This window comes from Sinocyclocheilus anshuiensis, unplaced genomic scaffold, assembly GCF_001515605.1.
Source record: "Sinocyclocheilus anshuiensis isolate Anshui unplaced genomic scaffold, SAMN03320099.WGS_v1.1 scaffold658, whole genome shotgun sequence".
Taxonomy (NCBI): Eukaryota; Metazoa; Chordata; class Actinopteri; order Cypriniformes; family Cyprinidae; genus Sinocyclocheilus; species Sinocyclocheilus anshuiensis.
Window position 1 is genome coordinate 45371 of NW_015542402.1, and position 20065 is coordinate 65435.

Sequence of the window (20065 nt, forward strand, 5' to 3'; positions counted from 1 at the left end):
ATTAAATAGGTCTTTATTGTATAGGTCTAATTGTCTCCCGAGGCCACAGGAGGGCGCAATGAGCAAAATAATGCAGCACATTAAATTGCCAACGTAAAGGAAATAACTGTATAAAAAAACATGCATTACGTCTAAATTAACTCATATAAATCAAATATAATTTAGTAAATTGCATAAACAATTATGAACAAAACAGCATCATGTATTTATGCATTGCTTAATACAAAGAACAGAATCGCCATTCACACAGACTGCATTTAAACATATGAGACGCAGTGAAAAGGAATAAACCTCCACAAATTTGCGACGCGTTTTCTAAAAGTTTAAACTGTTTTAACTTTGCATGGCTTTCTATACATCTCTTGTGTGAGACGCGAGTGCAGCAGTCATATTTGTCCGTCTAGAAAATGCGCTGAATATGCGTTCTGCGTGAATGGCTTGGTTTCGGTTTTAACCTAATCAAGATCTTCTACACATTGAGCTACTATATTTCTCTAATATTTTGAATGAATAACGCAGCAGCGGTGCGTCTCGTGGGCTAGACTAACAAAACATTAAACTACAACGTCACTTACATCATCATCACTGCATCTCGTGCTCCACTGATGACGCTCCCTGATGCACACCTAACATTCAAATGCAAATGTTTATTTTAAATTCGACTAATATTCATTCTTTACTCACAATCTCCTCATCACAGGCAGGCACAGCACTCTTGTTTGTGTTTGTGTGTGCTGTCTGCGTCACTCAGAGCACGTGCCTATATCGTGCACTATATCGAACATTTTTTATACCGTTATCGAAGAAGGTGTACCATCGATAAATATCGATACCGTTTTATCACCCAGGCCTACTCTGAATAAATGTTTTTTCTTACATATTCTCAGTCTGAGTATATCATACTGTAGGACCCAAAAGCCTGATGTATCAAATATGACACAAAACGCAAAATTCATATGCAAGATTATTTTTTGTCTAAAGTTTCGATTTAAAAAAATTGCTATTATTTCATACGTCAGGCTTTATACGGTAAAGGACCCTGATATGCATTCTTGGTCTCATTTAGCATAATTTATGTGTACACGGAATCAAAATGTGTAATGAGTTGGTTAATGTTATCCAGCCATAGATTTAGGTAAAGTCTTGGCAGCACACTAGTAAACTTCGTGAGAATGCCATATCATGTTGCATTTATGGCTTAAAGGGATAGTTCACCCAAAAAATAAAATTCTGTCATCATTTACTAACTCTCATGTTGTTCCAAACCTGTATGAGATTCCAAACAGTTGATGGTAGCCGTTGACTTCCATAGTATTTTTTATTTTTTTTCCATACTATGTAAATAAATGAGAACCAGCAGCTGTTTGGTTACCAGTATTCTTCAAAATAGCTTCTTTTGTGTTCAGCAGAAGAAAGAAACTCATACAGGTTTGGAACAACATGAGGTGAGTAAATAAAAAACTGAATTTTCATTTTAGGGTGAGCTGTCCCTTTAAGGAAGTGTGATTTTGGCCATGTACTTCATGCAGTAAGTTGTTGTCTTTAGGGCTGAGGGTGAGACCTGTGTGGAGTTTAAGGCCATGCTGATCGCTGTGGGGATCCACCTCCTCCTGCTCACTTTCGAGGTGCTGGTGTGTGACCGTGTGCAGCGGGGTTCACACTTCTGGCTTCTGGTCTTCATGCCGCTCTTCTTCGTCTCACCCGTCTCAGTGGCAGCGTGCGTGTGGGGATTCAGGCACGACAGATCGCTTGAGGTATCAGCCGGGATTTACGAGCACAGAGGAAGATTTTTCTGTAACACACAACCATTTTGAGTGCGGTTGACGTCGACCAAATTATGTTGAGGTTATATTTCATGCCAAAATAAAAATAAGAAATTATATCTTATGCATAGAAAACTTTTGTCTTTTTTTTTTTTTTTGCATTGACATTAGTTTCATGACAATTTAGTTATTCCCATTTGTCGCGGTTGTTTTCATTGCTATAGTATTCCACATATATTTTTAATCTGTTACTATTACTAAATACTGTACAGTTTTACCTGGATTATGGGTCAAAGACAAGATGTCGCATTTTGGCGTCTGCATCAAATTAAATTTACAGTGATTGTATAGACATAGAAAGCATAGTAAACACGAGTTAAGCATCTACTTTAATGTTTCAAATAACATTTGTGAAAATAAAATGTCAAAATATGGGTGAAATAATCATTCAGTTTAACAGATATATTTATGTAAAAATGAAACACTTATTCTGACCTATACTTAGTAAAATATATAAAAGAATAAGTGATCCTGCTACATTTTATTATATTTTATGCTGACAAACGGGTAAAATCTAGTGCTTTGAAGGATAGTAGCAAAGACTAGTAAAGATTTAAAATGACAATTAATTAGTATTTTAGGGGCTGCACTGTGATCTTTAAATCTAATGATTCTGGTTCTAAATAAGACAAAATATTTTTTGGTATATAAACTATCGTTACACTGAATGACATTATAGTGGATGTCTTCTGTAAATCATGATAAAAATGCATTATATTTTTTGCTCAGAAAAAAAAAATTCAACGGGACACATTTTAATGTATGGAAAAAGAAAACAAAATTTAAACCTGTATTAAACTTGTTTTGTTTTGATGCTTGAAAACCTCTTTTTTTTTTCTTTTTTTTTTTCCAAAAAAAAATGAAGAAAGAAATAAGAAAACATTGTTTATAAAGGAAATGGAACCTGTTGAACCTGTTAGATTTGTACAAAAAAAAATATTTTTACCATAATACAAAATAATAAAATCATTTTTGTTTTTGTTTCCTGACATTTATATAAAATGGTTTATATAAAACAAAACAAAAACAAAAATGATTTTATTATTTTGTATTATGGTAAAAATAATTTTGCTCCTAAAACAGGCTCCATTTCCTTTATAAACAATGTTTTCTTATTTCTTTCTTCATTTTTTTTTTGTTTTTGTTTTTTTATATGACCCACAGTGACATTCACCCACATGATACCAAGCATATCTCCCTAAGCATGTGTTTTCAGAAATGAATCATACAATGAAGAAAGAAATAAGAAAACATTGTTTATAAAGGAAATGGAACCTGTTTTAGGAGCAAGATTTGTACAAAAAAAAATATTTTTACCATAATACAAAATAATAAAATCATTTTTGTTTTTGTTTCCTGACATTTATATAAAATGGTTTATATAAAACAAAACAAAAACAAAAATGATTTTATTATTTTGTATTATGGTAAAAATAATTTTGCTCCTAAAACAGGCTCCATTTCCTTTATAAACAATGTTTTCTTATTTCTTTCTTCATTTTTTTTTTGTTTTTGTTTTTTTATATGACCCACAGTGACATTCACCCACATGATACCAAGCATATCTCCCTAAGCATGTGTTTTCAGAAATGAATCATACCTGATTGAACACTCTTACTTTGTGTTGTTTCATCAGCTGGAGATTCTGTGCTCTGTTAATATTCTTCAGTTCATCTTCATCGCTTTGAGACTGGATAAGATCATCAGCTGGCCATGGTTGGTAAGGACGCCAACTACACTAACTTACCTTTGCCAAATCATCATTCACCTGCAGTTAGGCTATTATTAGCTTTGTAATCTGAGCTCTGTGGCTTGTTATGAGAGTAAGAGCAGTGTCTTTTCCAGGTGGTGTGCGTGCCGCTGTGGATTCTCATGTCCTTCTTGTGTCTGGTGGTGCTCTATTACATTGTCTGGTCTGTGCTCTTCCTGCGGTCCATGGATGTCATTGCCGAGCAGCGGCGCACACACATCACCATGGCAATCAGCTGGATGACCATAGTGGTGCCCCTGCTTACCTTTGAGGTTTGATTCCAGCATCGTTCAGTTTTTACTTGATTGTGTTTATGCATTAAGTAAGCTAAGGACATTGAGCATGTCTTGAGTAGAGATCAGCCGATACTGATTGTTTCAAACCAGTCTAAATACAGGTTACCTTCATGTTTGTGTCCTTTACTCAATATACAGAACCAGTTTTTAATAACCGTTTTATTCATGCTTTTTTGCACATTAGTAACCAACTCATTATATATATTTAATTCAAAACGTTGGGGTCGGTAGGATTTTTTTCAATTTTGAAAGAAATCTCTTCTGCTCACCAAGGTGGCATTTATTTAATTAAAAATACAGTAAAAACAGTCTTATTGTGAACAATTATTACGGTTTAAAATAATACATTTTCTGTTTGTATATATTTTAAGTTGTAATTTATTCCTGTGATGCAAAGCTGAATTTTCAGCATCATTACTTCAGTCTTCAGTGTCACATGATCCTTCAGAAATCATTCTAATATGTGACCCTGGAGCACAAAACTAGTCTCAGGTCGCTGGGGTATATTTGTAGTAATAAGCCAAAAATACATTGTATGGGTCAAAATGATTGATTTTTCTTTTATGCCAAAAATCATTAGGATATTAAGTAAAGATCATGTTCCATGAAGATTTTTGTACATTTCCTACTGTAAATATATTAAAACTTAATGTTTGATTAGTAATATGCATTGCTAAGAACTTCATTTGCACAACTTTAAAGGCCATTTTCTCAATATTTTGGTTTTTTTGCACCCTCAGATTCCAGATTTTCAAATAGTTGTATCTCGGCCAAATATTGTCCTATCCTAACAAACCTTACATCAATGGAAAGCTTATGATGTATAAATCTCAATTTCGAAAAATTGACCTTTATGACTGGTTTTGTGGTCCAGGGTCACATATGCTGATTTGCTGCTCAAGAAACATTTCTGATTATTATCAATGTTGAAAATTGATTGTGATTGAAAATTAAAGCAGTTGTGCTGCTTATTTTTGTGGAAACCGTGACACATTGATAAGAATTCTTTGATGAATAGAACATTCAAAAGAACAGCATTTATACAAATCTTTTGTTACATTCTAAATGGCTTTACTGTCACTTTTGATCAATTTAATGCATGCTTAATGAATGTATTAATTTCTTTTTAAAAAATTCTTTACGACTGTATGGAGCCCACTGGTTCACTCATACATTCTAAAAAAAAAAACTGAAATATATCGCCATAATCACAGTCCATCTGATCAGAACTATTATGAAAAATGTTTACTTATGACTAACTGACCATGAGCAAAGTGTCTGCCGCAGGGACAGTATTTCAAACTTTGAAATATCACAAAGCAGAACAAATGACAAACCATCTTTAGGCAAAATTAGATTTCAAATTCATTTTAGATTTCAGATTCAAAATTTGCAGTAATGTTTTATGTGTAAATTAAATGACCTGTTAATGTCTAAAATTGCATTTTTATACCATATAACAATCTCCATCTTGTGTGCAGCAGGAGCAGCAGCTCCACTTCACTAAATGTATTTCCATTATTTGAATATGGCTATAACACGCCCGACACAGAGATCGAGAATACTGTGTCTGCGCTAAAGTCTACCCTGTGAAGTACAAAAATAACCTGTGGGCAGTTGACAAGACTTAGACTACCAAGATTGTCGCTTCTCGAGATATTCATCAGGTAGCATCTCATTAAAATGCATGCCTTGACACACTAATGGTCTCTACGATCTCCATAGGTTTATGATGCTGTTGGGAAACGCCACCCAGAGCAGCTGCTGAGATCACAAATAAATATGTCAAGTTTGAAACGAATAGGGAACTGTATCTTTATTATGCTATCCTGTAATTTATCAACAAAAAACTCATTTGGCTCCTAAATGTTTTAGTTTTGCTTAGAGTTTTGACAGCAATCCGTCATATTTTTTCAGGACGTGTTTTGAAACTTTCAGAATTTGTGTTGTGTTTTAGAAAACTTTATTCTGAGAAATTACAATTTGCCTTTTTCTGAAAAAAATAAATAAAAAATGAATGGGAAAACTACTTCTGGAACCAAGGCAGCCAATTCAACCACCTGTTTAATGCTTAATTATTTTTGAGTAAACTCACAGCTATGAAGTAGTTCCAGATCTGTCAACCACATTACTGTTCCAGTTCTCTTCATCAAAATATTTTAGTTGAATATACTCATATGCAATGTATCAGTTTACCGGATATTAAAGGAATAGTTCCCCCAATAGTTTACTCAATAGTAGTGTTTTGTTTATAATTGATTCATATGATCAATATAATAATTGATCCGAATCACAGCCAGATGGATGTTAACCTTCATTTTTCATGTTTTGGGTTGGCTTCAAACTATTCTTTGAAGAACACGGTCGTTCGTTTATGCATCTGTTTTGTGAGCTCAGCGTTTATAGATGCAGGGTTGACTTTCATCAGCGTTTGTGTTGTTTTCAGATTCTTCTCGTTCACAAGCTGGATGGTCATTACAACTCCAACTACGTCCCGGTGTTTGTTCCTCTCTGGGTTTCTTTGGTGACTCTAATGGTGACAACGTTTGGCCAGAAAGGAGGCAATCACTGTACGTGACGTGTGTTACCTGCACTGCCGTTCATAAGTATGGGATATGATTTTTAATGTTTTTTTTATAGAAGTCTCTTCTGCTCATCAAGGCTGCTTTTGTTTGATCAAAAATACAGAAAAAAACAGTAATATTGTGAAATATTATTGCAATTTAAAATAATGGTTTTCTATTTTAATATACTTTAAAATATAATTCATTTCTGTGATGCAGAGCTAAATTTTAATCTGGCATTACTGCAGTCTTCAGCGTCACATGATCTTCAGAAATCATTCTAATATGCTGATTTATTATCAATGTTGGAAACAGTTGTGCTGCTGAATATTTTTTGGAACATGTTAAACTTTTTTTTCAGGATTCATTTAGGAATAAAAATTTAAAAAGAACATCATTTATTTAAAATAGAAATCTTTTCTAACAATATGCACTACCGTTTAAAAGTTTGGGGTCTGTAAAAGTTATTTATTTTTTTTAAGAAATTAATACTTTTATTCAGCAAGGATTGCTTAAATTGATAAAAAGTGATCAAAGTAAAGACTTATATTGTTAGAAAAGATTTCTGTTTTGAATAAATGCTGTTCTTTTTAACTTTTTATTCATCAAAAAATCCTGAAGTATCACGGGTTCCAAAAAATATATATTAAGCAGCACAACAGTTTCCAGCATTGATAATAAATCAGCATATTAGAATGATTTCTGAAGAATCATGTGACGTTAATGACTGGAGTAATAATGCTGAAAGTTCAGCTTTGCATCACAGGAATAAATTATATTTAAAAGTATACTAAAATAGAAAACTGTTATTTTAAATTGCAGTAATATTTCACAATGTTACTGTTTTTTTCTGTATTTTTGATCAAATAAATGCAGCCTTGATGAGCATAACAGACTTTTTTTTTAAAAAGCTTCCCAAACTTTTGAACGGCAATATATCTGTCTTCTTGCTACTCATTCATTAAAATGGCTTGACAAGAATGATTCAGAAATGTCTGCAAATAATTATTAAATAAAAATAATGAATCAAAACTAGATAACCTTCCAGTATAGTCTATAATGAATCACAACGTTTAGCTTTCTTAGAACTACATGCGGTGTTTGCTGGAGCAGGCATGACTAATACTATTTTTCTTATTTGTAGTAAGTGATTTAAACAAACCCCAAACCTTAAGTGTCAAATGTTGCTGTGTAAGTCATCCCACAAATTTTGTTTCCCTTTCACTTGCATTTTCTTCCGAACATTTCTCCATCACAAATGATTAGCAAACAGCAAAACTAAATACGTTCCATATTTGTATTTAGATGTTTGTTTTAAATGGGGAAAAAAATCATGCAAAAGATGATTCTGTAAGGTATTTTCCCTAATTTTGTTTCAGTATTGACTTGAGCTCTTCTCTCATTTCCCTCTGTATCAGGGTGGTTCGGCATTCGCAAAGACTTCTGCCAGTTTCTTCTTGAACTCTTCCCCTTCTTGAGGGAATATGGCAACATATCCTATGACCTGCACCACGAGGACTCCGAGGTGTCCGAGGAATTACCCATCCACGAGGTGCCTAAAATCCCTCCCATGTTTCATAAGAAGACGGGTGTGGTGATCACCCAAAGTCCTGGCAAATACTTTGTGCCGCCGCCCAAACTGTGCATCGATATGCCAGACTAACATTCAAAACTCTGTCCTCATTTGGCTGTTCGTGAACAGTATAGCACTATGCACTGGGCTCTGCTTCAGGACGTACCATTAAAGAAGACAAATACAATCCTACTACACAGATGCTTCTTCTGAGACTCTTAAGGAAGAACCTTTGTGTTTGAGCTTAGCTCAAATACCGGCTCCCAACCGTTTTGTATACAATAGCCTTGTGTCTGTAAAATCCATAGATGGGACCTGTTGCCTTCTGGAGTGGATCATTTGAACTTTCCTGACAACTCAGTCAAAGGACTCGCCGAGAGACTGTCTAATCTGTAAATAAGCAAAGTGTTTTGTTTTTTTTACCAAGTGTGTGTTTTCTCTGTATTTTAAATCCGTGTATGGTGTAGGCATTCAGTTACTCATCCGTCGGTCTTAGCTATATCCAGCTTTGTTAACATTCGTTCTGAATCTGCAAGATATTTCTCTGTGGGAATACATGACGGTTCCTCGTTTCCACTGTGATTGCAGCCTTTTTGGTGGAAGAAAAGCATTAGTGTAAAAAGCTTTATTTACATGAATCTGAAGTGGATTTATTCATTTCTTCATCTGCTACCATATGTGACCCTGGACCACAAAACCAGTCATATGAGTCAATTTTTCAAAATTGAGATTTATACATCATCTGAAAGCTGAATAAATAAGCTTTCCATTGATGCATTAATGTTAGGATATGACAATATTTGGCTGAGATACAACTATTTGAATATCTGGAATCTGAGGGTGCAAAAAAACCTAAATATTGAGAAAATCATCTTTAAAGTTGTTCAAATGAAGTTCTTAGCAATGCATATTACTAATAAAAAATTAAGTTTTAATATATTCACAGTAAGAAATTTACAAAACTTCTTCATGGAACATGATCTTTACTTAATATCCTAATGATTTTTGGCATAAAAGACAAATCAATAATTTTGACCCATACAGTGTATTTTTGGCTATTGCTACAAATATACTCCAGCGACTTAAGACTGCTTTTGTGCTCCAGGGTCACATGTGACCGAGGCGAGCCAATGAAAACCATTATAAGATTGATGTTGTCAATGCAGCTGTTGTTTCTCAACCCAGTGAGAGCGCTCTGGCCTTTCACAATGTCACTCGAGTGTGATCGCAAGAGTGTAAAATATGAATTTCACACCCCGTACAGTTAGTAGGTAACCTTTATTGAAAATATAACCACTACCTGTATATTCCCTGTAATTTGAGTTCCTTGAGTTAGCCTCTTACAGTAACAGTTTTCAGTGTTCTTTTAATCCCCTTTTAATTGCTATTTAAGTGTTGACTAGTTGTAGTATGTTGCCTGTCCTACACCCAAATCTGAAAACTTATATTTTTATGTTGCATACTGTCATCCAAGACAATATGAAATATTGTCGTCTTGTTCAATGGCTAGAAAGACAAATTCTCAATTCACTTTCTCAGCTGGTCTGAGTGAATAGCCATAGAAATGTGGATGTGGACCAATATTATGGTTTTATTCCCCACTGTACATACACAGTTGCCACTCTCGACGTCCAGTGTGTCCATTCCTTTGTAATACATTCAAATGTTATCATGCAAAAGCTGTCTGAATCTTTTCACGTTACAAATCCCTTTCTTTTTGGAATTGCCCATTATCTTATATTTATCACATATATTATTGTTTCCTTTTTGAAAGACGGGTGCTCACTAAGGCTCACAATTTATTCAGGTATTCAGTAAATTAACTTGCAGCTCATTCTGCCATCAGTCATGTGGCATTCAATTTGTCTGTCGTCGGTTATTCAGTTATTTTACTTTAAAATATATAAATATTAACAAGAGCTGGGTAGATTACTTGAAATTGTAGTCCATTACTGATTCCAAATGACAAAAAACAAAAATGGTATTTAGTAACCTAATACATTACACATTTTACGCAATGTAATCAGACTACTTTTTCATTACTTTTAGATTACTTTTTGAAAAGCTAATAATTAAATCATAAAAGTGTCAAATTAATTCATTTTAAAATACCATCAATCACAATATAAAACATTTAAATATTTAATTAGTTTGAACCTTGCAAATGTGTTAATGTATCTCATGGGTGCTTCAAGTAAATATATTAGGCGAAAGGTTTTTCTGACAAAAAAAAAAAAAAGTTTGGGAATCCCCACCTTAAATGTAAATAAGAAATAACTTGAATTTGACCACTGGATTTACAAAAATCATTTCAGTTTTAAGAAGTGTTTTCTCAATATTTCAACATTGCATCAACTACTGATGATCACACTCATTTGTTTGAATTATTGCTCAGTGGGTTATTTAACCATGTATTATTATGCCTTTGGAAGGCTTTTGAGCACAAATTCACGTTATTTCACATGCAATGCTGGCATTCCCCAAACTTTTTTGTCATCTGAACATCTTTCACCTAATATATTTACTTTAAGTACCCCTGAGATTTAAAAATAAATATTTTAATTATTCAGTAACACATTTGCATGTTAATGGTTCTCAGATGTCGGTTAATGGTCACATGATAGACATGCAGGTAAACAAATAAAATACTTAATTTTTTAAGTGTTTTATTTTGATTTATATTATTTTAATTTTGCATTTTTATTATTTAATTCATTATTTGCTTTTCATTAAACTCACAAACCCCCAGTTTGGGAAACCTTTATAATGTAATACAATGTTTAATGTAGGCACTTCATGTTGTAAATAACAACGAATGTAACAAATTTTCTTTTTCTTTGCATTTTTATATCGATATGGTACAAAATTGTCCCATTTAAATCAATGTGATAAACAAGTTAGATCAAAAGTAATCTAAAAGTAGTCCGATTACATTACCTAATATGTAGTGTAACGGATTACGTTACTAACTACTGTTTTCATCATGTAATCAGTAACGGATTTGTAAATAATCTACCCAGCTCTGCATATAAATACATATGAAAGCAGTAAAATGGAGAAGCGTGCGTGCGTGCGTAGCAGCGTCAGTGACGCAAGCGTCTGTGCGCGACTCCACCCAACGGCACAAAACAACTTTGCGAGCGCAGCGCGAGTCATGGTGTCAAAGAGGATCTCCTGAAGAACAAACTGCGCGAACTCTCACCAAAAGCGAATAACAAGCTGTCGACGACCGTCTGGATCTCTTATAAATTACAAAAAGTCCACTTTACGAAGGAATTATGCTTACCGAGTGTCGACTTTAAAGCTAGCAAAGCGCAGCTAGCTCAAGAGTTTGGCGCCGCGAACTTCACGAACAGTGGATATAGTGTAAATATAGTCGTTTATATAATTTAATACGAAGTAGTGTGAGAAAAGGAACTCTTTAAGGATCTCTCCGAGAGTTTATTGGGTGTGTAGTGTGTCTGTGGACGGGTGGAGATGGCTCAGTCGCCGGTAGCTGTTCAAGTTCCTGGAATGCAGGTGAGTTTGTGTGGAAAGGTAACGCCATCATCATCATCATCATCCTCATCATCATCCTCATCATAGGCTAATCCGCATTCAGCATAAGACACTCACGATCAAACTTATCCTCCTGAGAACCAGAAAAAGAGTTTTGTTATATATATACACATTAAGGAGCATATTAATTGATTCTAAATGTATCAATTTATGTATGTGTGTATATATATATATATATATTTATATTTATATTTATATTAGAACCCGACCGATATGGGTTTTTTGGGCCGATACCGATATTAGGGAGTAAAAAAGCACGATATCGATATATCTGCCGATATTTTTTGTGTATATTATAGTACAGTACCAGTCAAAAGTTTGGACACTTTCCCATTCTGTGTCCAAACGTGCGTCCTTTCTAGAGGACGCCAGGACTAAGTTATTCAAAATAAATAGACATGAAAAGGCATGTAGCAAAAACAATGTTTTATTTTTTTCATTCACCAATCAGTTTTCAGGCTGTTTTTAGCCAAACTTTGTACAAAGATGATTCTCAACTATGTTATGAAAGATATAACAGAATGATTTGATATGCTACTGTACTTTGTGGAATATGTGCGTAAAATGTCCATAAATTGATATACAATGTATCTATACACTGCATCTAATTTGCATATTAATGTGTTCTTGGGGCAAATCATAATGAAAAAAGAAGTCTAATAATGGGAGTAATAACTTGTCAACATTTTCATAAGAATATCTCATATTTCATAGGAATATTGATTTATAATTTCTTGTTGTGTTTCCCCAAAATGCCTGATTAACAGGCCGTTTGTCCTCTACAGAAGACATGCATGAAAATTATGCCCTATTTCATAACAAAAAGTCATATTCCGATCTGAAGCCCCATATCATTTTTCTGAGATGTTTATTTACGACAAACAATTTGAAAATTAGCCAGATTTAAATTATAATTCCAAAACATTATCATATTTCCCTAAGAGTGCTAAATTTGATAATTCTGTCAATATCAGTCATATTTAAAGACCAAGAAGAGGGAGTGTTTATGATCAAACCTCCAAACATTTGATATCTCCGAAAAGCCCTGAATCCAGACTTAACACTGTGGCATGAAGGGTCTCAGAGAAATTCACTAAAACATAATGTCCTCTACAGAGGACAAAAGTCTGTCTGGGTCCCAGGAGGATATTGCATCTGTGCATTCGCTTCTGTCTGATCTTTAACACTTTGTGTTTTTAATAACTCCTAATATAAACGCTAACAAAAAAAGTAAAAAAACATTTGTTTACACCAAAGAAAAGCAATGTTTTTGTGCATGAACTTGAATAGATATATATATATATATATATATACACACACATAAACATGCCAATCAGCTTATCAACTCAAAGTAAAATGGCTTAGTCACTATGAGCTGATCTGTGGTCCAGATCAGTCTATATTTGGATATTTCTATGCTCCTGGTTTGGTCTAATGATGATATTTGTGTATAAGGTGGCATCTGCTCCCTAAAGGTGGGCTAGTGCTCGCTCTTGTTCCCATCTCTCGTAATAAAAGCATGAGTCTGCTTTTGCTGCCCGTGATCTAGGACAATGGTGTAATCCTTTTGTTTTAAGCTATTTTGTGTGACAGCCTTCCTTGCAGCACAGGAAGTGTGAATGTGGTTCTGTGTTGTGGCCGCTGTCTCAACTTCACACTTATTAGACGCTAGGAATCAGAACCTGTGTTTGGTTTGGCAGCGCATTAGAACTTCACCACTATTCCTTTTTTTGATCGCAGATTGAGGTCAGAAAGGTCACTGATCCAGACCACCATAACTAAGCATGTTATGGAATAACACACACACACACACGTTCGTTGACTTCTCTGCTATGACAACTGGGTGGTATTGTTAATCATTACGCACAGCAGATTGGTAACAGCAGTGGGTAACTTTGCTCATTAATGTAACACTTGTGACGCCTTTTTAATGTTTATTTTGTGAGTCTGTCTGGGGTTTAAAGTGCAGTCTCGTCCTTCTAAATAGGCGATGCAATTGTCCATTCATAGAAGTGATGTGTTATAGCTCCAGAAGCATGAAGGAGTGTCGATCTTAGGCGTAGTGTCTGGGTGTGGCCTGCAAAGAAGTATTTCGAGCACTGGTTTACCGTGGTTAGCACCTGAGTCAGCTACAGCGAAAGTCTGAAGGAACACGATGAAAGCTTGTTGTGTCATGTAGCTCGTGCCCACGTGCACTTGGTACGTTTTCCCAAATGCATTTCCGCAGCCCCTGAGGTGTACCTCATTGTTGCCAGTTCATGTGTTTGTGTAGTGGAGGAAATGAATCCAGCTGATAAATCTTGTGGGGCACGTACACACCCTCTTTGCAAGCTTGTTAACATGCAGATAGCCCTAGTCATTAACGTACCGGTCTGTGCACAGCGGTTTATCAGAAGGACGCAGACGGTGGAGCAGGATATAGCTCATCACTTCTGCTCCACCGGATCTAAAGCACTTCAGAGATGCCCAAAGACCAGATACAATACTACTTTTTTTCCCCAGTCCAATTGGAAGGGAAATCTAACAATACGAGCCAAGTTCAATGTCTAAGTGAAATATTTTACCACAAAACCTGTCACTGCCCATTATCTGAATTTGCAAACAAGCAAAAATGTATCATGGTATTAGAATTTTGGTAGGCCGCAATTAGGGATGCAAATTTTGGCTAATACTTTTAACCGATTAACCAGTTAAAAAGGTTAACCGACAATGATCAAACATGGGGTAAATGCAGTATTTGGGGTGGGAGATATAAGCAAAAGCCATGTTTTCATATTCTTCAATATTTGGTTGAAAACAATATCACAATATGCACGTTTTTGTAAAAACTTGATTTAAAAACTTGTCAATTTCCAAAGTATTGACAGACCTACTATATCACAAATTTGATCATTTCTAAGTGGTCTTGATCATTAAAAGTCAAGTCACATTTATTTATATTGTGCTTTATACAATACAGAGTGTTTCAAAGCAACTTCACATCAATAAACAGATAAATAATATCGTAAACCACATTAATTATGAAACAACTTCAATTTTAGCTGTAAAGCCGTTCCACAGAAGACAATTGTGCCATTATTTAGCTCAAGTTCATTCAGTATTGATTCAGTTCAAGGATGACTGTCAATGTTGCAGAGTTAGTCATTATTCAGCTCAAGTTGTTCTCATCTGATAGCATCAGTGCAGTTGAATCGATAATATTACTGGATATTAAAGGTCTTTTAAACCCAAATTGCAAAGAAATCAGCTTTATAAACAAGTAAATATTAAAAAGGTTGCATTAAGATCTATCCACCTTGTGTTGGCCACACAAATGTTGGTGCTCGTTTTTTTTTTAGATTTTTTTTCTTTTTTTCTTTCTGTCTTAAGGCTACAGGTGTTTCTTCTTGTCTCCGCTGGTAAAACATGATAGTAAGTGTATCCAATAATTGATTTAACAACATTAATTCTGATGCATTATTATTTTTGTGCAGTGTCAGATTTTTTTAACCTGTCATTCACAAATACACATACAAAACACACTTTGATATTCATACCAGTACAACTACACTATTATAATTACATAATTTCAATTCAGTTAGCCTTTTTTTTTCAGCAGAAGCACAAAACAGGTGAAAGCGAGTATTTGCTCCTTGGGTGCTAAATAGTAAAAATGTAAAAACTGTACAAATTTGAAGGCTCACCAACAGAATGAAAGCCTGTTAAACAATAATGCATTATTGTATTCCTAAAGGGCACTGAAACATATTTTAAAGGGTGTCAGTGTGGACATTTTTGTCCTTAAGGTCCTGAGTGCAATTTTTTTTTTTTTTTTTTTTTTTTTTTGAAAGAAAATTTTTTTTTTTTTTTTTTTTTTTTTTTTTTTTTTTTTTTTTTTTTTTTTTTTTTTTTTTTTTTTTTTTTTGATTTATGAAAGTAAATTATGGTAAAATATTTAAATAAAAAACAAAAAACACTTTTTTGACATTTATGCTGTTTGAATTAACACAGCCAAAATGAGCCACACACACACAAAAAAAAAACGTCCCCAAGTATGCACAACGGTTAAAACAATTTTTATAGAAACTGTTAATAGAAAGGTTTCCATCTTATGTAAGTGCACACAATTCAGATGACTCTTCACAACACACCATTTATTCCTTTTAATATGCAAAATCTTAAGTTAACACCAAACAACTGAATGCATCTTTAAATGTACTATTTTGTCTATTTTTAATCTATATGTTTGCCATTGTTATTTCTGTACAAAAAATTAAGTTGTTTTTTAGATGAGTGTGATAAGCTTTTTCATCACAAGTTCCATCACAAGTTTGACATTTCAAACACTGTTTCTTGTTTTGGATAGTTTTTCCCAATGCTCCAATGGCAAGCATATTTTCACTGCCTGAAATTTGCTTCCTATTCCGTATATATTGTGTTCCAGATTCCATATATAAGTATACCAACTTCAGACAGTTTGATGGTGGGATTTATCATTTGGGGGGTAGGGAGGGATGTGTTTGAAAACAGCCGTCGGTCGATAGTTTCATGTATCAAATGTATATTACATTCCAAATAGCAAAAATGATGCTTTCGTAGAGCATTCGGAAGAGAAAAACAGAAATACCAGTGAGTGAAACCTCACACTGTCAAGCAAAGTGCACGTTTCTCACAGCGCAAATCCTGTGCAATGAAGACCGTTGTTGCCATTGCATTTTGCTTCAACCATGAAACATTATGCAAGTTTATATACTTATTCGACGTTGTGTGTGTAACTGGCAGCATGCAGAATATGGCTCTCTAGTGCATAAGTGCCCTTGCACATATGCAGAAAAACAGCTCCGAATCGTTGAAGGAGAGTATCGTGATGCATTGGAGAATCGATCCCTCCCCAACTCCTGTAAATAACCATATTTTGATTTCATGCAGACTTTTCATGTGGACTTTAAAGCTAATAAACAGACTAAACTCAACAACAAAACTTTAAATGTTTTAAAAGACTAACTGTAAAACAGCTTTTGTGCCTCTTATAATTTAATCAGTATTGCACGCAATGAAATAACTGTATCTGCAGTAGGTAACTGATACCAGTTAAACAGCTGCATATATTGATTCGTAGAGCTCCCCTCCCAAAGGTTTCTTGGAATATTATTGATTAACCTGATGTGGCATTGGTATTCTCTCGGTTATAAACCCTTATGAACTGCTTGTCTTCGATCTTCATTGTTCCATTGAACCTTTTATACAACTGGAGGAATATAATCAAGCAACTCCTTGTGTTTTTGGTGCACTGAAACACATGGTTTATAGAAGGAAAGTGAGAGATCTTTTATGAAATCTGTTTCTAACTTCAGAGTGTTGAATATGAGAGATTTTAGTCTATTTTTATTCTATAAAGTTGCATTCCAAATATGTCATTACAGCAAATTTACCTGAGATATATTGTGAACTAGTATCCAATAGGGATGTAACGATTCACTCAACTCACGATTCGATTCGATTCACGGTTTTGATTTCACGATTCGATTCGGTTCACGGTTTTGTTTTTTTTGTTTTTTACAAAATGAGATTTAAGACAAATTATAAATTAAATGTGTTCTTTTATTATTGCTTGGACAAAATGCTGCATGTTTCTTTGTGAAATTGAAATATAACACTATAATAATATAATATACTAATATAGCACTTGTATATTACTGCTCTTTTGTTGGTTTTGATTGCTTCTATTGTCCTCATTTGTAAGTCGCTTTGGATAAAAGCGTCTGCTAAATGACAAAATTTAATCGATTTTCGACCGGCTCACGGATAATCGTTACATCCCTACTATCCAATCTAGTCAACTCTGACTCTGTGTAACTTTTGTATTCCAGAACAGCCGAACAGACCCTGAAGAGTTGTTCACTAAACTAGAACGGATCGGGAAGGGCTCGTTCGGTGAGGTGTTCAAAGGAATCGACCTACGCACTCAGAACGTAGTGGCCATCAAGACCATCGATCTTGAGGAAGCAGAAGATGAAATCGAAGACATCCAACAGGAGATCACCGTACTCAGCCAGTGCGATAGTCCGCATGTCACCAAATACTATGGCTCTTACCTAAAGGTATGCATTGACATTGGCTGTTTCACACATTAGCTGTAGCACATGCTAGTAGTGTTGTCACAGTAGCAAAATTTCAGTAGTGGATGCCAATACCAGTAAAATTCGGTTCTCGGTATTGCAAAAACTACTGGAACTCTATCTGAGACTTTTTTTTTTTTTTTTATGAATTAAGTGTGTTAATTATTAATGATGATAATAATTACAAGTAAATACTACATTACAACAGCATGTAGCCTTCAAATCTTTTTTTTAAAAAGTAAACATTACTGTAAAAAAAAATTTTCTCGTCCGTTGCTTTGATGATCACTATTTCAGTCATTGCCGTTTTAGATTCAGTTCAACATTTAAATACGGATGCTACTCCTGAAACTATGCAGTGTGCAGCATAAAAAAAAACTTTTATTCAAATTGTGAATGGGTCATATACAGCTCCTTTCATAATCAGTTCAATTCAGCGCAAGCTTACAGAGTTCTGCACTATTGCAAAAGCCATATATAGATACAGTCTTATATTATATCACGACAGCCTGCCGAAATAAAAGTTCAGTTTAACTTGACAAATATAATGTAATAATAATGCAATTTAAAAACCATTATTTAAGAAATATCACACAATTTTTCATTCATTCATAAGTATATAGTAAACCTCTATTATAGCAAGTTGATAAATAATATAAATGCAATGTTTTGTTGTAAATTAATTTAAATGTAAATTAATTTTTGTTGTAAATTAATTATTGTAAATATAAAGTAAAATATTTTCATACACTTTAAAAGATTTATCAAATGGTTAAAGTTTTATGAATTAATTTGATTACCACTAGTTTTTATTTTAGATTTGTATTGTATGAAATCATTAATCCAGAAAAAAATCCACATCCAGAAGAATTGAATTTTCCTTCAGAAAAATTCTTTAGTTTCACAAAAATTGTAAAATACTATGTTGAATTTGTTGATATTACCGTTCTATTAAAATCACTTGACAGGTAAGACCATAACCAAAAAGCATTGTTTAAGTATTGTGTATAATCTTTCCTTAATATTTTTAATTAAAAAAGTGAATGAAATCTTCAGTATGTGTAGTACACCAAATATTCACAGAGACATGCAGAACATGCGGACTTCATTCAAATAGCAGTGTTTTTGCGCCTTAATATTCACAGACACTAGTCCATATCACCATTGAAGGATACACTCTCAGTGCTTTGCCCAGATGCCACACCAGAACCAAAATGTAAGAAATTCACACATTTTGGTATTGTTCTAGATAAGCACCGGTTCTCTGTTCCCAGCCCCAGGTTTTTTGAGGCACGAGTAGCCTAATATTATCATAGCACCATAGTGCTGTGCATTGTGTGTAACACCAGCACATGTGCAGTACACATGGTTGCCTTTGGATGAAAATTAATACAAAAGATGGCTGAGGATATGTTTTAATGGGGAGTTCTGAAGCGGTTTGTAAAGATTTGATGCAATTGGTGACTCATGGCCAAACCCTTTGTGCTATGTCACAATACCTGTATTTCTGGAAGGCTGCCAGACAGAACATACTCTCATAGATTTTGTCTGGTCACTTTGTGTGTCTGTGTGCATCAATGGTCAGTGTTTGTTCCAACAAATGATGAAAAGGCTGCATCATTATGTATAAGGTTAAAAAAAAGAACAGGGGCCTTGTGTTATAAAATGTGCAGATTTCATACTAAAGTTGTGCATATGGACATGAAGTAGATTTAGATTTTGCATACACAGTTTTCAGATTTATAATGTGCGTTGGAACCTGTGCGGAATTCCCTTTATAAATCCCAGTCGGTTAAAAATTGTGCATACGTTGTGCACAGGCCCGACTGTAAGCATCAAAACAATGGCCTATCATATTGCAATGCATTAAAGTAGTCAATACAGCACAGTTAAGAGGATGCCAATGTTTACTAAACTGGGGACTGGCTTTGACTCTTGCTGCTGATTTGAATGGCGATGCATCCCGTTTTAAGTGTCAGTTGATGGCCTTTCATTTTTAACCAGAAATGTGCACGCTGCTTTTCTGATGTTCATTGAGGTTTTCCGTATCTTTTTCTCACGTCACTTGAAATGTGTCTGTTTTGAATTGTTGTTACCAAAGGCGAGACACGTAAAAATAAACAATCGGTCGTGGGACTATATTCTGTCATAAATCAAATACCATTCATTCCTGAACTTTCTATCGTCCGTTACTGGAAATTGAAATTACTGGTACATATATTTTTTGTCCCATCCATTGCTATTGTTATCACTGTGTCGATCACTGCTATTTCGAGAGTGAATCCAGCATTAACATGAGGATGTCTTTCCCGAAATGTTACAGCATGTATGTTTGAAAACTGCACTTAATAAAAACTCCGGCATTTTCAGCGGTGAGTGAATTCTAAAACGTTTCTGATTGGC

General features: G+C 34.3%; 2 protein-coding genes across 2 annotated transcripts in view; both read left to right on the forward strand.

Annotated features, from left to right (window-relative positions):
* tmem185 (transmembrane protein 185) overlaps positions 1-8176 on the forward strand; it is a 30084-nt gene extending 21908 nt beyond the window's left edge. Inside the window, exons 3-7 of the mRNA XM_016492168.1 lie at positions 1547-1754; positions 3460-3543; positions 3669-3845; positions 6316-6439; positions 7852-8176. Coding sequence (XP_016347654.1) covers positions 1547-1754; positions 3460-3543; positions 3669-3845; positions 6316-6439; positions 7852-8096 — 838 coding nt within the window. The 3' untranslated portion in view covers positions 8097-8176. The remainder of the gene's footprint in view (positions 1-1546; positions 1755-3459; positions 3544-3668; positions 3846-6315; positions 6440-7851) is intronic.
* Positions 8177-11072: 2896 nt separating this feature from the next.
* LOC107692938 (serine/threonine-protein kinase 26) overlaps positions 11073-20065 on the forward strand; it is an 18532-nt gene continuing 9539 nt past the window's right edge. Inside the window, exons 1-2 of the mRNA XM_016492146.1 lie at positions 11073-11525; positions 17414-17644. Of these exons, the coding sequence (XP_016347632.1) occupies positions 11484-11525; positions 17414-17644 (273 nt within the window). The 5' untranslated portion in view covers positions 11073-11483. The remainder of the gene's footprint in view (positions 11526-17413; positions 17645-20065) is intronic.